Below are 13673 nucleotides of genomic sequence, written 5' to 3'. Positions count from 1 at the left end.
AACCTGGTGATTCTATGATTCTATGACTGATAATATATCAAGGGCAAATAGCCAACCAATCTACAAGCATAAAATCAGCAAAGCCATTAATGGCAAAGCCATGGATTAAGGATGATGGTATCTGCATTTGTACTTGACTACGCATTTATTGGTAGCTAACAATTCTTCATATTTCATAGAATCGTAGAATGGTTTGTGTAGGAAGGGGCCTTAAAGATCCTCGAATTCCACCCTGCAAGCCACAGGCAGGAGCACCTTCCACTAGATCAGGTTGCTCAAAGCCCCATCAAACCTGGTCTTGAACACCTCCATGGATGAGACATCCATGATTTCTCTGGGCAACCTGTTCTCAGTTAACTTCCTCATGCTGAGGAACTCCACTGGGGGCAACCTGGTCGACCAGTGCAGCAGGCTGCCTCAACAGCCCGCCAGCCTGGAGAGGCCCCCAGCTGCCACGGGAGGAAGGGCTCAGACCAGTGTGTGCTGCTGCCCACGTCATTGTCCAGCATGCAGCTGCCCAGGGTAGCAAGTTTCTGGCTACCGCCCAGGTAGGACTGGCTCATCAGGGACTCATTGTGGTAAGAGGCTTGGGTGCTGGCGGCAAGAGAAAGAAGCTTCATGCTGCTCAGTTTCCTCCTGACCATCCTGCCAGGGGCAAGAACAGGTTCATCAGCCACATGTGGTTATGGGATAGCAGGGCACAGAATAATTGTAGGGGAAAAATGGGGAATTCACTCCAATCCCTTGGCTGGCATCACTTCCCTCTACATTCCTGCTGTACTACTGGATGATGGCAGGTTTCAGAGAGTGCTGCTTTGTGAAAGACCACCACGCCCGTCCCCAGCCAGCTGGCGGCACCACTTCCACTCACACCACTGCAGTTTTCTGGCCTGGCACTCGCAGTTCACCTCTCTCCTGCCATCCAGCAGGATGCAGCCACGGCTGGGAAGAGGCAAGCAGCCTCCCTGAGCCACTGCTCATGACCTCCTGTGCCAGTGCTGGTGGGACTCCGAAAGCCAGGGAGCACAGGGCTTTTGCCTGAGCAGGGGCAGCCAGAGTCAAGGTGGCTGGCAGCCATGCCGAAACACATGCTGGTCACCAACCACAGAACCAGGCACCATGCTCCTCTGCTGGCTGGGAGAGGAGGCTGCATTGGGGAGCAGGGGAGGGCACACAATGCCATGCTGCAGGAGAGCTGCCACTGGGCCTCAACACAGCCCCAACAGCTTTCACTCCGCCTAAGCTGCAGTGCTTCTCAGCACCAGAGTGGGGAAATGAGGACACTTGCTTGGTGTGAATTGCACTGTGAGAGATGCAGACGTGCATGTGCAAATTGCTGCTGGAGCAAATGCTTTGGATCCAATACTACTGGCGACCCTTTGCTAGAGGTCCACACAAGAGTTAATACTTCTGGCAGTCAGTTCACTGGATCACTGATTTTCCCTGGTAGCACCAAACTAAGAGATCCAAATCCATGCCAAAATGCGAACAATAATTTGAAGAATAATTGTCACTGCTGAAGTAGAGATTATTTTTATTGTAGAGAACCAGCATCATCAGAATTGGAAAAAATAATCAGGACTTGACTAATGCAGCAAAAATCACTGTTCCAAAGCAAGAGGTGATCTCGAGGTCAGACAGGGCATCTACTCCCAGCTGGGACTTTGAGGGCATCAGCAGCAAAGTTTACATCTACAAATACTGATCTCTTTCTTAGCAATCTTGTTCTTACTTTTTTACTAATACAGATGCAGTTTGAAAACAGCAAGCAGGTGAAAACTGTAAACTCTTGACATGCAAACCAACACACTAAATGCTTTATAAATTGAAAACTGAAGTCATAGCAACCATTGAAGAAATGATGCACAGACAATTCTATGTAGTGTTTAAAATTTAGAGCAATGAAGGAACTGTAAATGTTATTTTCATCAAAACCCCTAATTTTCCACGGCTGAAAGCAGCTGGAATAACACAGTCTCTCTGCTACCAATGGAAAAACTACCACAACAATTACAGCCCTTAAATAAATTTGGCTGCTTTTAACCATGTCCTTTAATAACCTAGGACACAAAATAAATCACCTTTTATGAAAATTATCACCAACTACCGGCAAGGCCAGTTTTCTTCAGATCACGTACAGAGTTGCTTTGAAATACACAGTTAAGAATATTTACTATTTCCATTTCAGGGATTTTTTTTTAACTATGTGGAATTTTCACTCAGCAAAAGAAAGAAAATGTAGAGAAATACCAGAAAATCCTCATGACCTGGAAACCCATACAAACTTCAGGGGCTTGAGGACAGGTGACAAGACTGCAAATTATGTAATTTTTGCAAGATGCCCAGTTTGACGTCAAAGGAACACAAATCTCAAATGTATGTTTAGTGGAGAAAAAAAATCGGATGAAAGGAGAGTGAGGGAGAAAGTGGGTTACTACAACTAAAAGCTGTAGGTTTTCCTGAAGCACCATGTTAAGAAAATACTTAGGAATGTTACATAAAATCACCTGTAGCAAGAAATCATGCAAATACATGAAATTCATGTTTATCCCTGAAATAAAAAAAAAACATGAAAGCAAAACAACTGGTGACAGTTCCATTTCAATAGGAAGAGACATAGCAACTGTGATGCAGCAAGGGACCACATAGCTGTTCCTTTGCATGGCAACTGCCAGTGGAAAGAAAAGCACTGAAGCATGAATGGGGGCAATGGATTGGGATGCTGCAACAAACCACCCCGGGCCTAAAGGTCTCTGCGCCTCCCACTCTGCTGCAGCTGCTTGTCCACTGTACACCTCAGGATGGGGCTAAGTAAGCACAAAGAAAGGGAATTGAGGGGAGGAATAACATAATATATATATGATGTAAGAGTTGTCACAAGCATTATTCCTGGATACTTACCTTTCCCCCTGTGGGTACTACTGCTTCACTCTTGTTTGGAAACAGTTTCAACCTCATCAGTGGCAAACCGCTGCAAATTTTTGGGTTTTTGATGTGCCATTTTAGCAAGGTAAGAAACTCATGAACGAGTCAGACAAGCACTCGATACCAGCAGGTGCCTTCCCTCCTAAACTCACTTAGCCCAGCTCACTGGACCACAATTCACTCGGGGCTATATGATCCCATGCCAGAAGTCAGGCATCCAAAATGTGGCTGATGCAAAGTTCTGTGTCCCAATGCTCACATTTCTTCGCTTCGGGGAAACAGATTTTCATCCACAGATTTCTTCTCATTCCTTATGTAAGGCAATACGCATATCATTTTTAATAAATAAGCATTTTTTAGTTTCTTTAACTGTAATAACTTCCATTATTAATAATTTGCCATACCACGGTTTTACTGTAGGCAACACCATGCTTTTTTCTGCATAATTACTTTGAACAGGGCTATGTATTCCTTTGTTAATGCAATTCACTCAGTCATGACCACATTCCTTAAGTAACACAGGGAGAAATGCATCTGCTGTGCCATTTGACACAGTCACCATGCCTAGATAGGAAATTATTTACCTTGCAGACTAATAAGTTTCAAAGTTCAGTCTTGCTACTCAGTAACTATCATGTGAATGCATTACAAAATCCACTAACTATGCATGGTATCATGGAGCTCAAAGCAAAATGCTCTCCACCTGAACCTGGCTAATACTGCTGACTTCCAGTAAATATGCACATGCAAAAATATTTGCAGGACTGTAGCCAAAATTTAGAAGTGATTTTCAAAATTAATAAAACCAATTAACATGACTGATTGGACTATATAAAGTATTTTATTTTAGTTTTTTTAAAAAATACATTTCAAAAAGCATTTAAATCTAATAATACATAAAAATATATTAAAATGCAAACATTAACAGATTTTGAGTGCAATGACAAACTTTCCAAGAAGGGGGTGGAAAGTGATAACTCTTCCAAGAAATATTTTTTTAAACTGTGACTTTCACTTGTGCTAAAAATCTATTTGAGATACCAAATTCTATAACTGACATAGTGCTTTCTAGACTATTTTAATGCCAGAAGTTGAGATAGCAGATAATTAAAATTATCACAAAATATACATCTCTGAGTAGAATACCTTAAAGAACTGCTGACTGAGGTGCCACCTTGATTAAATAATATTATTATCCCATAGCACTCAAGGATGCCTAGCATTTTGCAGAATAAAAGCTTACTGTATTAGACACGTACATAAACAAGAGCCCTCTAAAATGTATGATGTCATGAAGCTTTTCCTGCCCACAGTCTACTTATAAGAACACCTTCCAAAGTCTTTTCCTTCACGTGGCCTCTTGTCACCAACCACTTAACTGCTAGCAGCACTGGGATGCAGTGGTTTGACTCTTGCTAGTCTGGAGAGGCCAAGTCGAAGACACTGAGTAGGTGATTTAACGGAAACGTATTTCATAGAGTTATTACTGCTTCCTGATGCAGCTGAAAACAAAAAACAAAAAGAAGGTGTAAGAAGAGGGGAAAAAAATAACCATAAAACTGCTGTCTTTTTATAGCTTTCATAGCAGAGCAAAGAAAGTATTCTAAGAATAGTGCAGAATGGTCTGAACAACATGGCACAGAAGCACACAAAAATCAGCATACTCACTGGGAATCAATCTATTTGGGAGCCAACAGAGGAGGTATGAGGCACAGTTTTAAGTAACCATCAAGACACTGCAGCAACACTTCTATAAAAACTGCTCCCAGTGTACTGTGCATTTTCAGGTGCCTCACAGAGAATCACACAACTGAACACAATTCCAAGTGGGAAAAGGCAGCTTCAGAGCCAAAAAGAAAGAAATGTGTAGGAAAAGGAGAGTAAATGTGAAGGAAAATCGAAGTAAGAGGCAGGAGTCAGCAGCAGCATGCTTGAGCACTTTAAGAAAATAAAGCTTCTAAACCTTTGCTTTTCTAAAGCCATTAAAACACTCAAACATTTTTCTAATGTTATTTCTTTACAACAGATAATAATACCGTGCATATCAGAGTGAAAGCAAGCTCTTAAGAGAGAAGTTGCTACAAGTCAATCTCTTGATTGAGATTTGATCCACATTCTGGGCAATATTTTTTATCCCCCCCATATATAAGAGTTAAGGACAACTCTGTGAGAGGGGAAGAAGCAGGCAGATAGTTATTCTTTCTGTTTGTTTGTTTTAAATCTAAGGTCTTTTCATTGTAAATGGGAATAATTTTTCTGAAATACCATTTTTTGTTTGTTTTCAGGAGCAACTGCCAAAAACTTAAATAATGTATCTGTTTATAGTTACAATCTTACAGATACCTGGTGGAATCCATTTAGGCTTCTTGTCTATTACAGGACTTGATGTATGTAAAGACCTCCCAACTGGTCCTGAAGAACTGGAGATCGTCTTTTGTGTTGGCTCAGATTTCTGTTCTGTCATAGGTGAAGGAGAAACTACAGGTGATACTTAGTTGGAAAACAAAAGCAACCTTAGAACGATACTCTTTAGCAGAGAAATCTTCACACTGTGTAAGAGGACAGATCATTGTACAGCACCAGCTCTCCACACGGAGTGAATATATAGAGAGTGTATTATAGATCACCACACCTTTAACAGTATATATTTATACAGTCAGTCCTGTATAGTCTGGAATTTCAGTTGTGGTTTAAAAATAAGCAGTGTAACAATTTCTTGTTGAAGACCTGCCAGATATTGAATTTTCAAGAGAGAAGATTCTTTTGCACTTACACAAAGCAAACCTTTCCTTATCATAACTAAAACTAATTTTAAACTACATTAGTAAATTACATGTTGTAAATTAAAACACATTACTGAGTGACACACAAGATAACACCACGATAAGAATTTTCTTCAGCTTTCTAAAGTAAATTGTGTTAGCAACACAGTGAATAATTTACTCTGAAGGGGTATATTTAATGTTTTTTGCCAAGTGGTCAGTGGAACTAGTATTATTCAGCTATACTTGAATTGAAAATTCAAAAATGCAACTGCAAGAGGAGGCTCTGAGGATTTAATTTTTTTTAAAAAGTGTCCTCAGATAACTCATTGTTATTTAACCTTTTCTTAGAAACTAGAAACACGTTATACAAAAGAAATTAACTTTGTCTATTCACTTTTGTCTACTTTTATTTCAAGGAGTCATAGTTTACTATAAAGTGTGTTGTCATTTTCATCTTAATCCTGCAGTCAGTCTGCCAGCCAAATTTATTAAAAGGAACTTTTACTATAAAATAATTCTATTTCAAATCTATAGCACAAACTTACCTGTGGTATTAATCTTTGATTTGGGAGTTTTCTTCTCTCTTTCGGTTGGCATCTTTGCTTTGGTTTTCTTTTTAATTCTTTTGGCTTTCTTCTTTTCCATAGCAAAGTCTTCATTATCACCTTCACTATAATCTGAATCTTCTTCTGACTCTTCACCTAGAGCAAGGAAAAAAAGATGTCATCTTTTTACAGGAAACACAATTTACTTTACCCCAGGGCCTTCTAATCACATTCTGGATATAAAGAATCAGAATATCTTAAGGATACAGTAAAACAAATTCACACATACTTATATATTGAACTCACAAAGAAATAGCCTCCATATATCACTCTGTATTTACAGAATTCTTACTCTGTACTTTAATAATGGAATGCATACAATGATTATCTTAAGAGCAGAATTACCACTATTTCACATGTGCAAGATGAAAAAGTTAAAATTATTTGGCAGGGCTTCTGATTTTCACATATTCTTAGTAAAGCCTAATTAAAGTGGGGAAAAAACTAGGTCTAATTTCAGCTGTTAGAAAGATTTTATAGATCTATTATTAAAATAATCACATATATTAGCAAAGCTTAAAAATGGTTCTCTATCAACAGGAAATCTGGATTATTCCTCTGATATTTTATTTCACTGACAATTCTAGAAATATTTTCCAATAAACCTTGCAGTAAAGAATAAAAGAATGGGTACAGACACGTTAACCATTGAAGAATGACTGAGAGGTCTATAATACTCTGCAGGCAATACAGGGCTGCTATCAGAAGCAGAGTTATGAGGCCAGGCCAACCTCTAATCGGGTGACAAGTGGTGTCCTTCAGGGGTCCGTACTGGGACCAGTGCTGTTGAATATCTTCATCAATGATACAGACAGCGAGAACGAGGGCACCCTCAGCAAGTTTGCAGATGACACCAAGCCACACTGGAAGGACGAGATGTCATCCAGAGGAACCTGGAGAGACTGGAGAACTGGGCCTGTCAGAACCTCATGAGGTTCAGCACGGCCAAGTGCAAGCTCCTGACCTGGGTCGGGGCAACCCCCAGTTTTAAAACAGGATGGGGGATGATGTGATTGAGAGCAGCCCTGCAGAGAAGGACTTCGGAGTGCTGTCTGACGAGAAGCTCAACATGAGCCATCAATGTGCGCTCACAGCCCAGAAGGCCAACCACGTCCTGGTGTACATCAAAAGAAGCATGGCCAGCATGAGGGAAGTGATTCTGTCCCTTTATGCCTCTCTTGTAAGAACTCATCTGGAGTATTGTGTCCAGTTCTGGAATCCTCAATATAAGAAGGATACGGAACTGTTAGAACAGGTCCAGAGCAGGGCTACAACGATGATCAGAGGGCTGGAGCACCTCCCACACCAGGACAGGTTGAGAGAGTTGGGGTTGTTCAGCCTGGAGAAGAGAAGGCTCAGAGATCTTATAGCAATATTCCAGTACCTGAAGGGGGCCTACGAGAAAGCTGGAGAGGGACTGTTTACAAAGGCTTGTAGTGATAGGACTAGGGTCAATGTCTATAAACTGGAGAGGGGCAGATTCAGACTAGACATAAGGAAGAATTTCTTTACTATGAGAGTGGTGAGGCACTGGCACAGGCTGCCCAGGGAAGCGGTGGCTGCCCCCTACCTGGAGGTGTTCAAGGCCAGGTTGGATGGGGCCTTGAGCAGCCTTATCTAATGGGATGTACCTGCCCACAGCAGGGGGGTTGGGACTAGATGATCTTTAAGGTCCCTTCCAATCCTAACTACTCTATGATTCTATGGTTCTAAGAGCTGAGAATCGGAGGAAGGAAAGAAGGTAGGCTACTCTTTTCTTTCTTTTTTTTTTTTTAATAAGCCTAACCAAAACCAATATTGAAAGGATTAACACTTCAGTGTCACTGCTTTGATGCAAACCCCAGACAACCAACCACAAAAATGAACAGAGAATCTTTTAAGAGATGAAACTTAACTGGACAAATAGGGTAGAAGAAATTTGTTCTGACATACTTTAGCAAATGCAGAGAAGCAGCATCATTTTTGCCAGTGCGCGGAATGTGTATGAATGGGCTCCAATCTTTAGATGTAGCATCAAAGTGAACTGGGCTGATGCTAGCATTAAAAGAGTTCAGTAAGGGGGGTGTGGGAAGATATGGTAGAAGCGGTATGCATTTTGCTGAAGATACAAACTACACATAAGGCATCACATTCAAAGCACATCTAAGAAGAGAATTTTTACACAGAATAACTTACTGGGTACAGACTCTGGCTCAAAATCAGAAGCATGCTCTCCATCATCACTGTCAACGCTAAGTAGCTTCTTCTGATGTGCTGGAACTTTGGATGATGCTGTCTTTTGCCCACAGTCATCCTTAGGTACCTCATCATCCATAACCTGATTGAGACCTGCAAAACAGAAGGTTTATTAATTCAAATTCACAGTAAGTCATAGAATCATAGAATCATGAAGGTTGGAAAAGACCTCTAAGACCATCAAAGTCCAGCTGTCAGCCCAGAAACCCCATGCCTATTAAACCATGTCCTGTAGTGCCACATCTACACACTTTCTGAACAGGTTTACGGATGGTGCCTCCATCGCTTCCCAGGAAAGCCTGTTCCAATGCTTGACTACCCCTTTAGTACAGAAAATTTTCCTAATATCCAGTCTAAACCTCCCTTGATGTAACTTGAGGCCACTCTCTCTCATCCTATCACTTGTCACCTGAGAGAAGGAAAAAAACGCTCACCTCGCTACAACCTCCTTTCAGCCAGCTGTAGAGTGATAAGGTCTCAGCCTCCTTTTTTTCCAGACTAGAGAAAAAAAACAGTTCCCTCAACCACTCCTCACAAGACTTGTCCTCCAGCCCCTTCACGAGCTTCACTGCCCTTCTCTGGACATGTAGTGAGGGGCCCAAAACTGAACACAGTATTCCAGGTGTGGCCTCAACAGCGCTGAGTGCAGGGGAACAATCACTTCCCTGGTCCTGCTGGCCACACCATTTCCCTCACAAGGCCAAGCTCAGGGTCCTGACACGGCTACTACAGGGGAAGGTGATGCAATGGTGGATACTGCTCTCACCCCCCCACCTTCCTTCACCTGCCAGACTAGCCAGGCCAGAACCTCCCAAAAGACACGCGGCAAGAACCACCCCAACACGTGCTGAAAGGGGTCGGATGGGCCTTATAAAAGAACTCGCAAGGAACCATGTAGTGGGCTCTCACTCCTGCGCTCTCTCTTGACCATCACTTCAATCAGACTAGCCTGGACCACACAGCCTGGAAGAAGCTGCTACTGTGACCACAAGTTCCCGAGGAACTGCCACTGCCCATCGATGTGGTGATTTCTTTCCTTCTCTCTCTCTTTTACTCCGTCTCCCTCCCATTACCTTACAGTGTGCATGTTGGATCGGATCCGAGTGACCTTGGTTGCATTCGGGGATCAGACTGTGATCTGAACAGGTTTGTTTCTGTAACTTTGGGAAGTCACCCCCCCATGTCTTGGCTGTGCACCTGAGTATTTTGGTCTGTTTATGTTTGCCCGAGCCAGAATAAATATTGCTTTTGATTTTTGCCCTCAGAGTGACCGTGTCGGCCTCTGGATTGCCACACAGATAAGCGAACTTCCCCCTAGTCAGGCCTGGACTCATGGGTCCGAGGGGAGACACATGTAAGTGAAAAACAGGAAACAAAGAAGAGATAAGCTACTTACATGTATCTTGAAATGGTATTACTGAAAAGAGAGAGTATGAGAACAACTTACCTAAAAGTTCACTGTCTACACTGCAGTTGGAAAATAGGGGTCTCCTAGGTACATCTTCTGATTCAATATTTTTATCTGTTTTAGAATCCAGGAAAAAAAAAACCAAAAATAATATATCAGTATACATAAACCATATGATAAAAGAGTAGAGATATTAAGAAATGAAAATAGGTAACATTTTTATCCATCTCTAATCAAACTATATGTTTGGCAGATCTTATAGAAGAGTTATTTCTCACATAGAGAGAAACAAGATCATAACAGACAGGCACTAGCCAGAAATTTTCATTACCTTATCATGACATCTTGCAAGTAAAACATGGCTTTCAATTTATTTTATGGTGAAACAGGTTAAGTCATGTTTGCATTCAGTACATATAAATAAAGTTTTGCATTAAACAACAACCTTGTTGTTCTGAATTTTGCACCTCAAGGATATTTGCAGCATTTTCTTTGACAGATAAGGCTAAGGCAACTTCCAAACTTCTTTGATAAAGTTTGTCATCCAAGGATATCCTGGAAAAAAAAAAAAGCCAAACATGCTAAATAATAAAACAATGACACGAGCACTGTAGATCTACTCTGACTAATTGAAATTCTTTAAATTCAAATATTTTAAAAAGATCAATATTTCACTACATACTTCCTATCAGATTACGAACACTACTTCCTGAAAAGACTTAGAGAAAATAAATGCTAATATTTAGAGCATACTATATGTGAAAGTATTATAATTGTAAAATATTGGAAATGTATATATGCACACTAATAAGTGGCATTATCACAGAAAAAGGTCATTATTTCAAATACCACACTGAAATGTTGTATTTATACACAACTTTACTACCAAAATAATCAGATTTCTTTTTCCATTAGCATTGACTTTGTATTTTGTGTCAAGCTTTAAATATGTTCTTTTTTAAGGAGTCAAACTTGTCTATGTTCTCAGTTTTAGAAGTCCTTACATTACTCAGAATTGTTACAGTTACTTTGCACTGTAGAGATATGAAGACAAGATCAGACACGCAAAGCTGTTTCTGCACCTACGCAGGCTGCCTGCTTGAGTTTTTTAGAGCTCTAATAAAATAGACATAGCTCGCTACTGAGCTCAGGCAAGTTTTCCCAACTCTATGCATAATTACATTATCCCTGATTTGCAGCTATACCGCTAAACCTCAAAAATCTTCATCCCACTTGTATCTTAATTGTTTATTCTCAGCTGCTTAAAACTCTAGAAAAAAAAAAAAAGAAAACCCAGACATTGTTACTGAAATTCGCTTCATGCAGGGTTGACCACATTTCAACATTTCTTACCTTTTACTAGCTGTCTGTTTTTGTGACAGAGTCACCTCTTTCTGTGGCTTTTTTTGCTTCTCTTTTTTCTCCTTCTTTGGTTCCTTGAGCTGTGTTCTGGATTTTTTGCTTGAAGGTGCAGCTATACATGCGAAGTCTTCATCTGTTTGGGAAAGAGCAACAAGCTTGAATGAGTTTTCCTATATTCTTTGATATGGTCAAAAGAAGTCACTCAACTTAAATCTCATCACACACTGAGAATACACCAAAGATACCTTTTTTTGATATTAATCCTATTTTTAAAGAATGCAACAACTATAGTATTCTTAGGTGTATTTTAAATGAAAATGTAACAGACCTTTTTTGCATATAGTTTTATTCAACAGGTAATTATTTTAATTTTTATTACCAATATGGCAAGAAAGCTTCAATGTCCAATGTGTTACCAGATTTTCAATCTGAGTTATGCCCTTTGATATGCTGAACAGCAAACAATTAGAATAGTAATTACTGTCATTAAACAGGCTTAGAGTTCTTGATGTTCTGGGAATTGTTCCCTTTAATGACTCTCATTCTTAAAAAATGTCAGCTGCTCCCCTTTTTCTACCACTTTCTTATTGCTTTCTACCAAACACAATGCATTTCTCCAATAGTCAAAGAAAATTAGAAGGCATAAAAACCATCTTTCTTCCAGCTAAAAACATTGCAGATCACAGGGTAAAATAAAGAAAAAATAATAACCTTCAATATTCTCTAAATTATGCAGAACCTTAGATAAAGACCAGTAATGTTTCAGGGGATTTACACTTCTCTTTAATACTACAAGTGGTCACATAAAATAAGAATAGTCATGCACCACATTTAAACTCTTGAAACTAAGAATCTCCATTAATCCACAGGATTCACAAAAGGTCTTCAATATTATTTACTTTTGCTCTCACCATCCCACCCATTCAAACTGTTCTGTGGATGATGCAAACAGCCAGCATGGAAAAAAAAAAAAAACCAAAATATGAAAGCAACCAAATTCTATTAAGAAAAAAGCATAACACTCCTCAGGGCATAGAACTAAGGGAGGACTATTGTGAAAACAAATAGCCTGCAATCTATTTTTCTTATCAACGGAACTCAAATCTGACTGCCATGTCCTTAGCCAAAATCATCATGACAGAGTTGTAGGAGAAACATTTGATCTATGTACAGATGATTCACACCTCCCTTATATTCTGATTTACAATCCTATGAGCTGATAGTCAGGCAGACATGGAGAAACAGATTTTCCTGCAACTAAACACCAAGTTTTCACCAGTTTCCTGACATACTGTTGGTGGGCTCCATCTTACAGCCATCATAGTCTTATTGAATTAGGGTATTTAACAGTGTCCCCAGATTACTTCCAGTGAAAGCAGCTTTCTTAATGAACTAATTCTTTAAAGGCACTCTGATGACGTTTTGGGTGGTGACATCAGTGTTTGGCATTTTTGTTACAGCACAAGAACCGGCCACTTACCATCATCTTCCAAATCCCCAAACTGAGAATAATCAACAATTTTCTTGTTCCTGATGCAAAAACAAACAAAAATACACACACTGTATTAGTCCTATCAGACTGAGCACCACAACCTGCTAACACTTGATTTTTCATTATGCCATGTTTTACAAGAAAAAAAGCAACACATGTTCAAATGTAATCGGTGTATACAATGGGGTTATTAGGAGTACCTTCTAGGGTTTTTAAACTCTTAAAACAGCAGAGCATTTTGTTATTCTCATTATGGGAGTGTGGTATTCATAGAATCATGGAATGGTTTTGGTTGGATGGGACCTTATGGTCCATCTATCCAGTTCCAACTCCCCTGCCACGGGCAGGGACACCTCCCACTACATCAGGGGGCTCCAAGTCCCATCCAACCTTGCCCTGAACACCTCCAGTGACGGGGCAGCCACAGCTTTTCTGGGCAACCTATTCCAGCGCCTCACCACCCTCACTGTAAAGACTCGCTTCCCCATGTCTAGTCTGAATCTTCCCGCTCCCAATTTAAACCCGTTCCCCCTTGCCCTATCACTCCATGCCCTTGTAAAGCACCGCCCCCTGGCTTCCCTGCAGCCCCCCCCCCCCAAGCGCTGCGAGGCCGCCTCAAGCTCCCCCGGCCGAATCTCTCGAGGAAAAGCTGGGCGGGAGGTCGGGGGGGAAACGAAGAGGAGGGAAAGTAAGAGTGGGGCGGAGGGAGCGCCACCACAGCCCCCCGCCCTCCTCCCTCACCTCCGCACCGGCCGCGCCATCGCCCCGAGGCCGGCGCCGCGCTCCCCGCGCCGCCCCGCGCTCGGCAGATTCGCCACGGAGGCGGGAAAGCGCGGCACCCAGCGCTAGGCAGATTCGCCACGGAGGCAGGAGAGCGCCCG

At 41.1% G+C, this 13673-nt stretch overlaps 1 protein-coding gene across 3 annotated transcripts; it reads right to left on the bottom strand.

The window, feature by feature from the left end:
* Positions 1-1549: 1549 nt before the first annotated feature.
* Positions 1550-13663, bottom strand: RAD51AP1 (RAD51 associated protein 1). Of its 3 annotated transcripts, none has more exons than XM_054061488.1 (9): positions 13534-13663; positions 12781-12830; positions 11292-11433; positions 10384-10493; positions 9978-10052; positions 8471-8623; positions 6236-6391; positions 5269-5415; positions 1550-4427 (listed from the first exon to the last, which is right to left on the bottom strand). In XM_054061488.1, exons 1-9 carry the CDS (start codon positions 13551-13553, stop codon positions 4300-4302), a joined length of 981 nt encoding a protein of 326 aa, XP_053917463.1. In that variant the 5' UTR covers positions 13554-13663; the 3' UTR covers positions 1550-4299. The 3 variants fall into 3 exon arrangements, with proteins under 3 accessions (XP_053917463.1, XP_053917469.1, XP_053917475.1); XM_054061494.1 differs by having other exon boundaries at positions 5269-5403; XM_054061500.1 differs by having other exon boundaries at positions 5269-5382; positions 13534-13653.
* Positions 13664-13673: the final 10 nt, after the last annotated feature.

The sequence above is a fragment of the Cuculus canorus genome, chromosome 1 (genome assembly GCF_017976375.1).
Source record: "Cuculus canorus isolate bCucCan1 chromosome 1, bCucCan1.pri, whole genome shotgun sequence".
In the NCBI taxonomy this organism is placed as follows: domain Eukaryota; kingdom Metazoa; phylum Chordata; class Aves; order Cuculiformes; family Cuculidae; genus Cuculus; species Cuculus canorus.
This window is presented reverse-complemented; position numbering and strand designations above follow the sequence as displayed.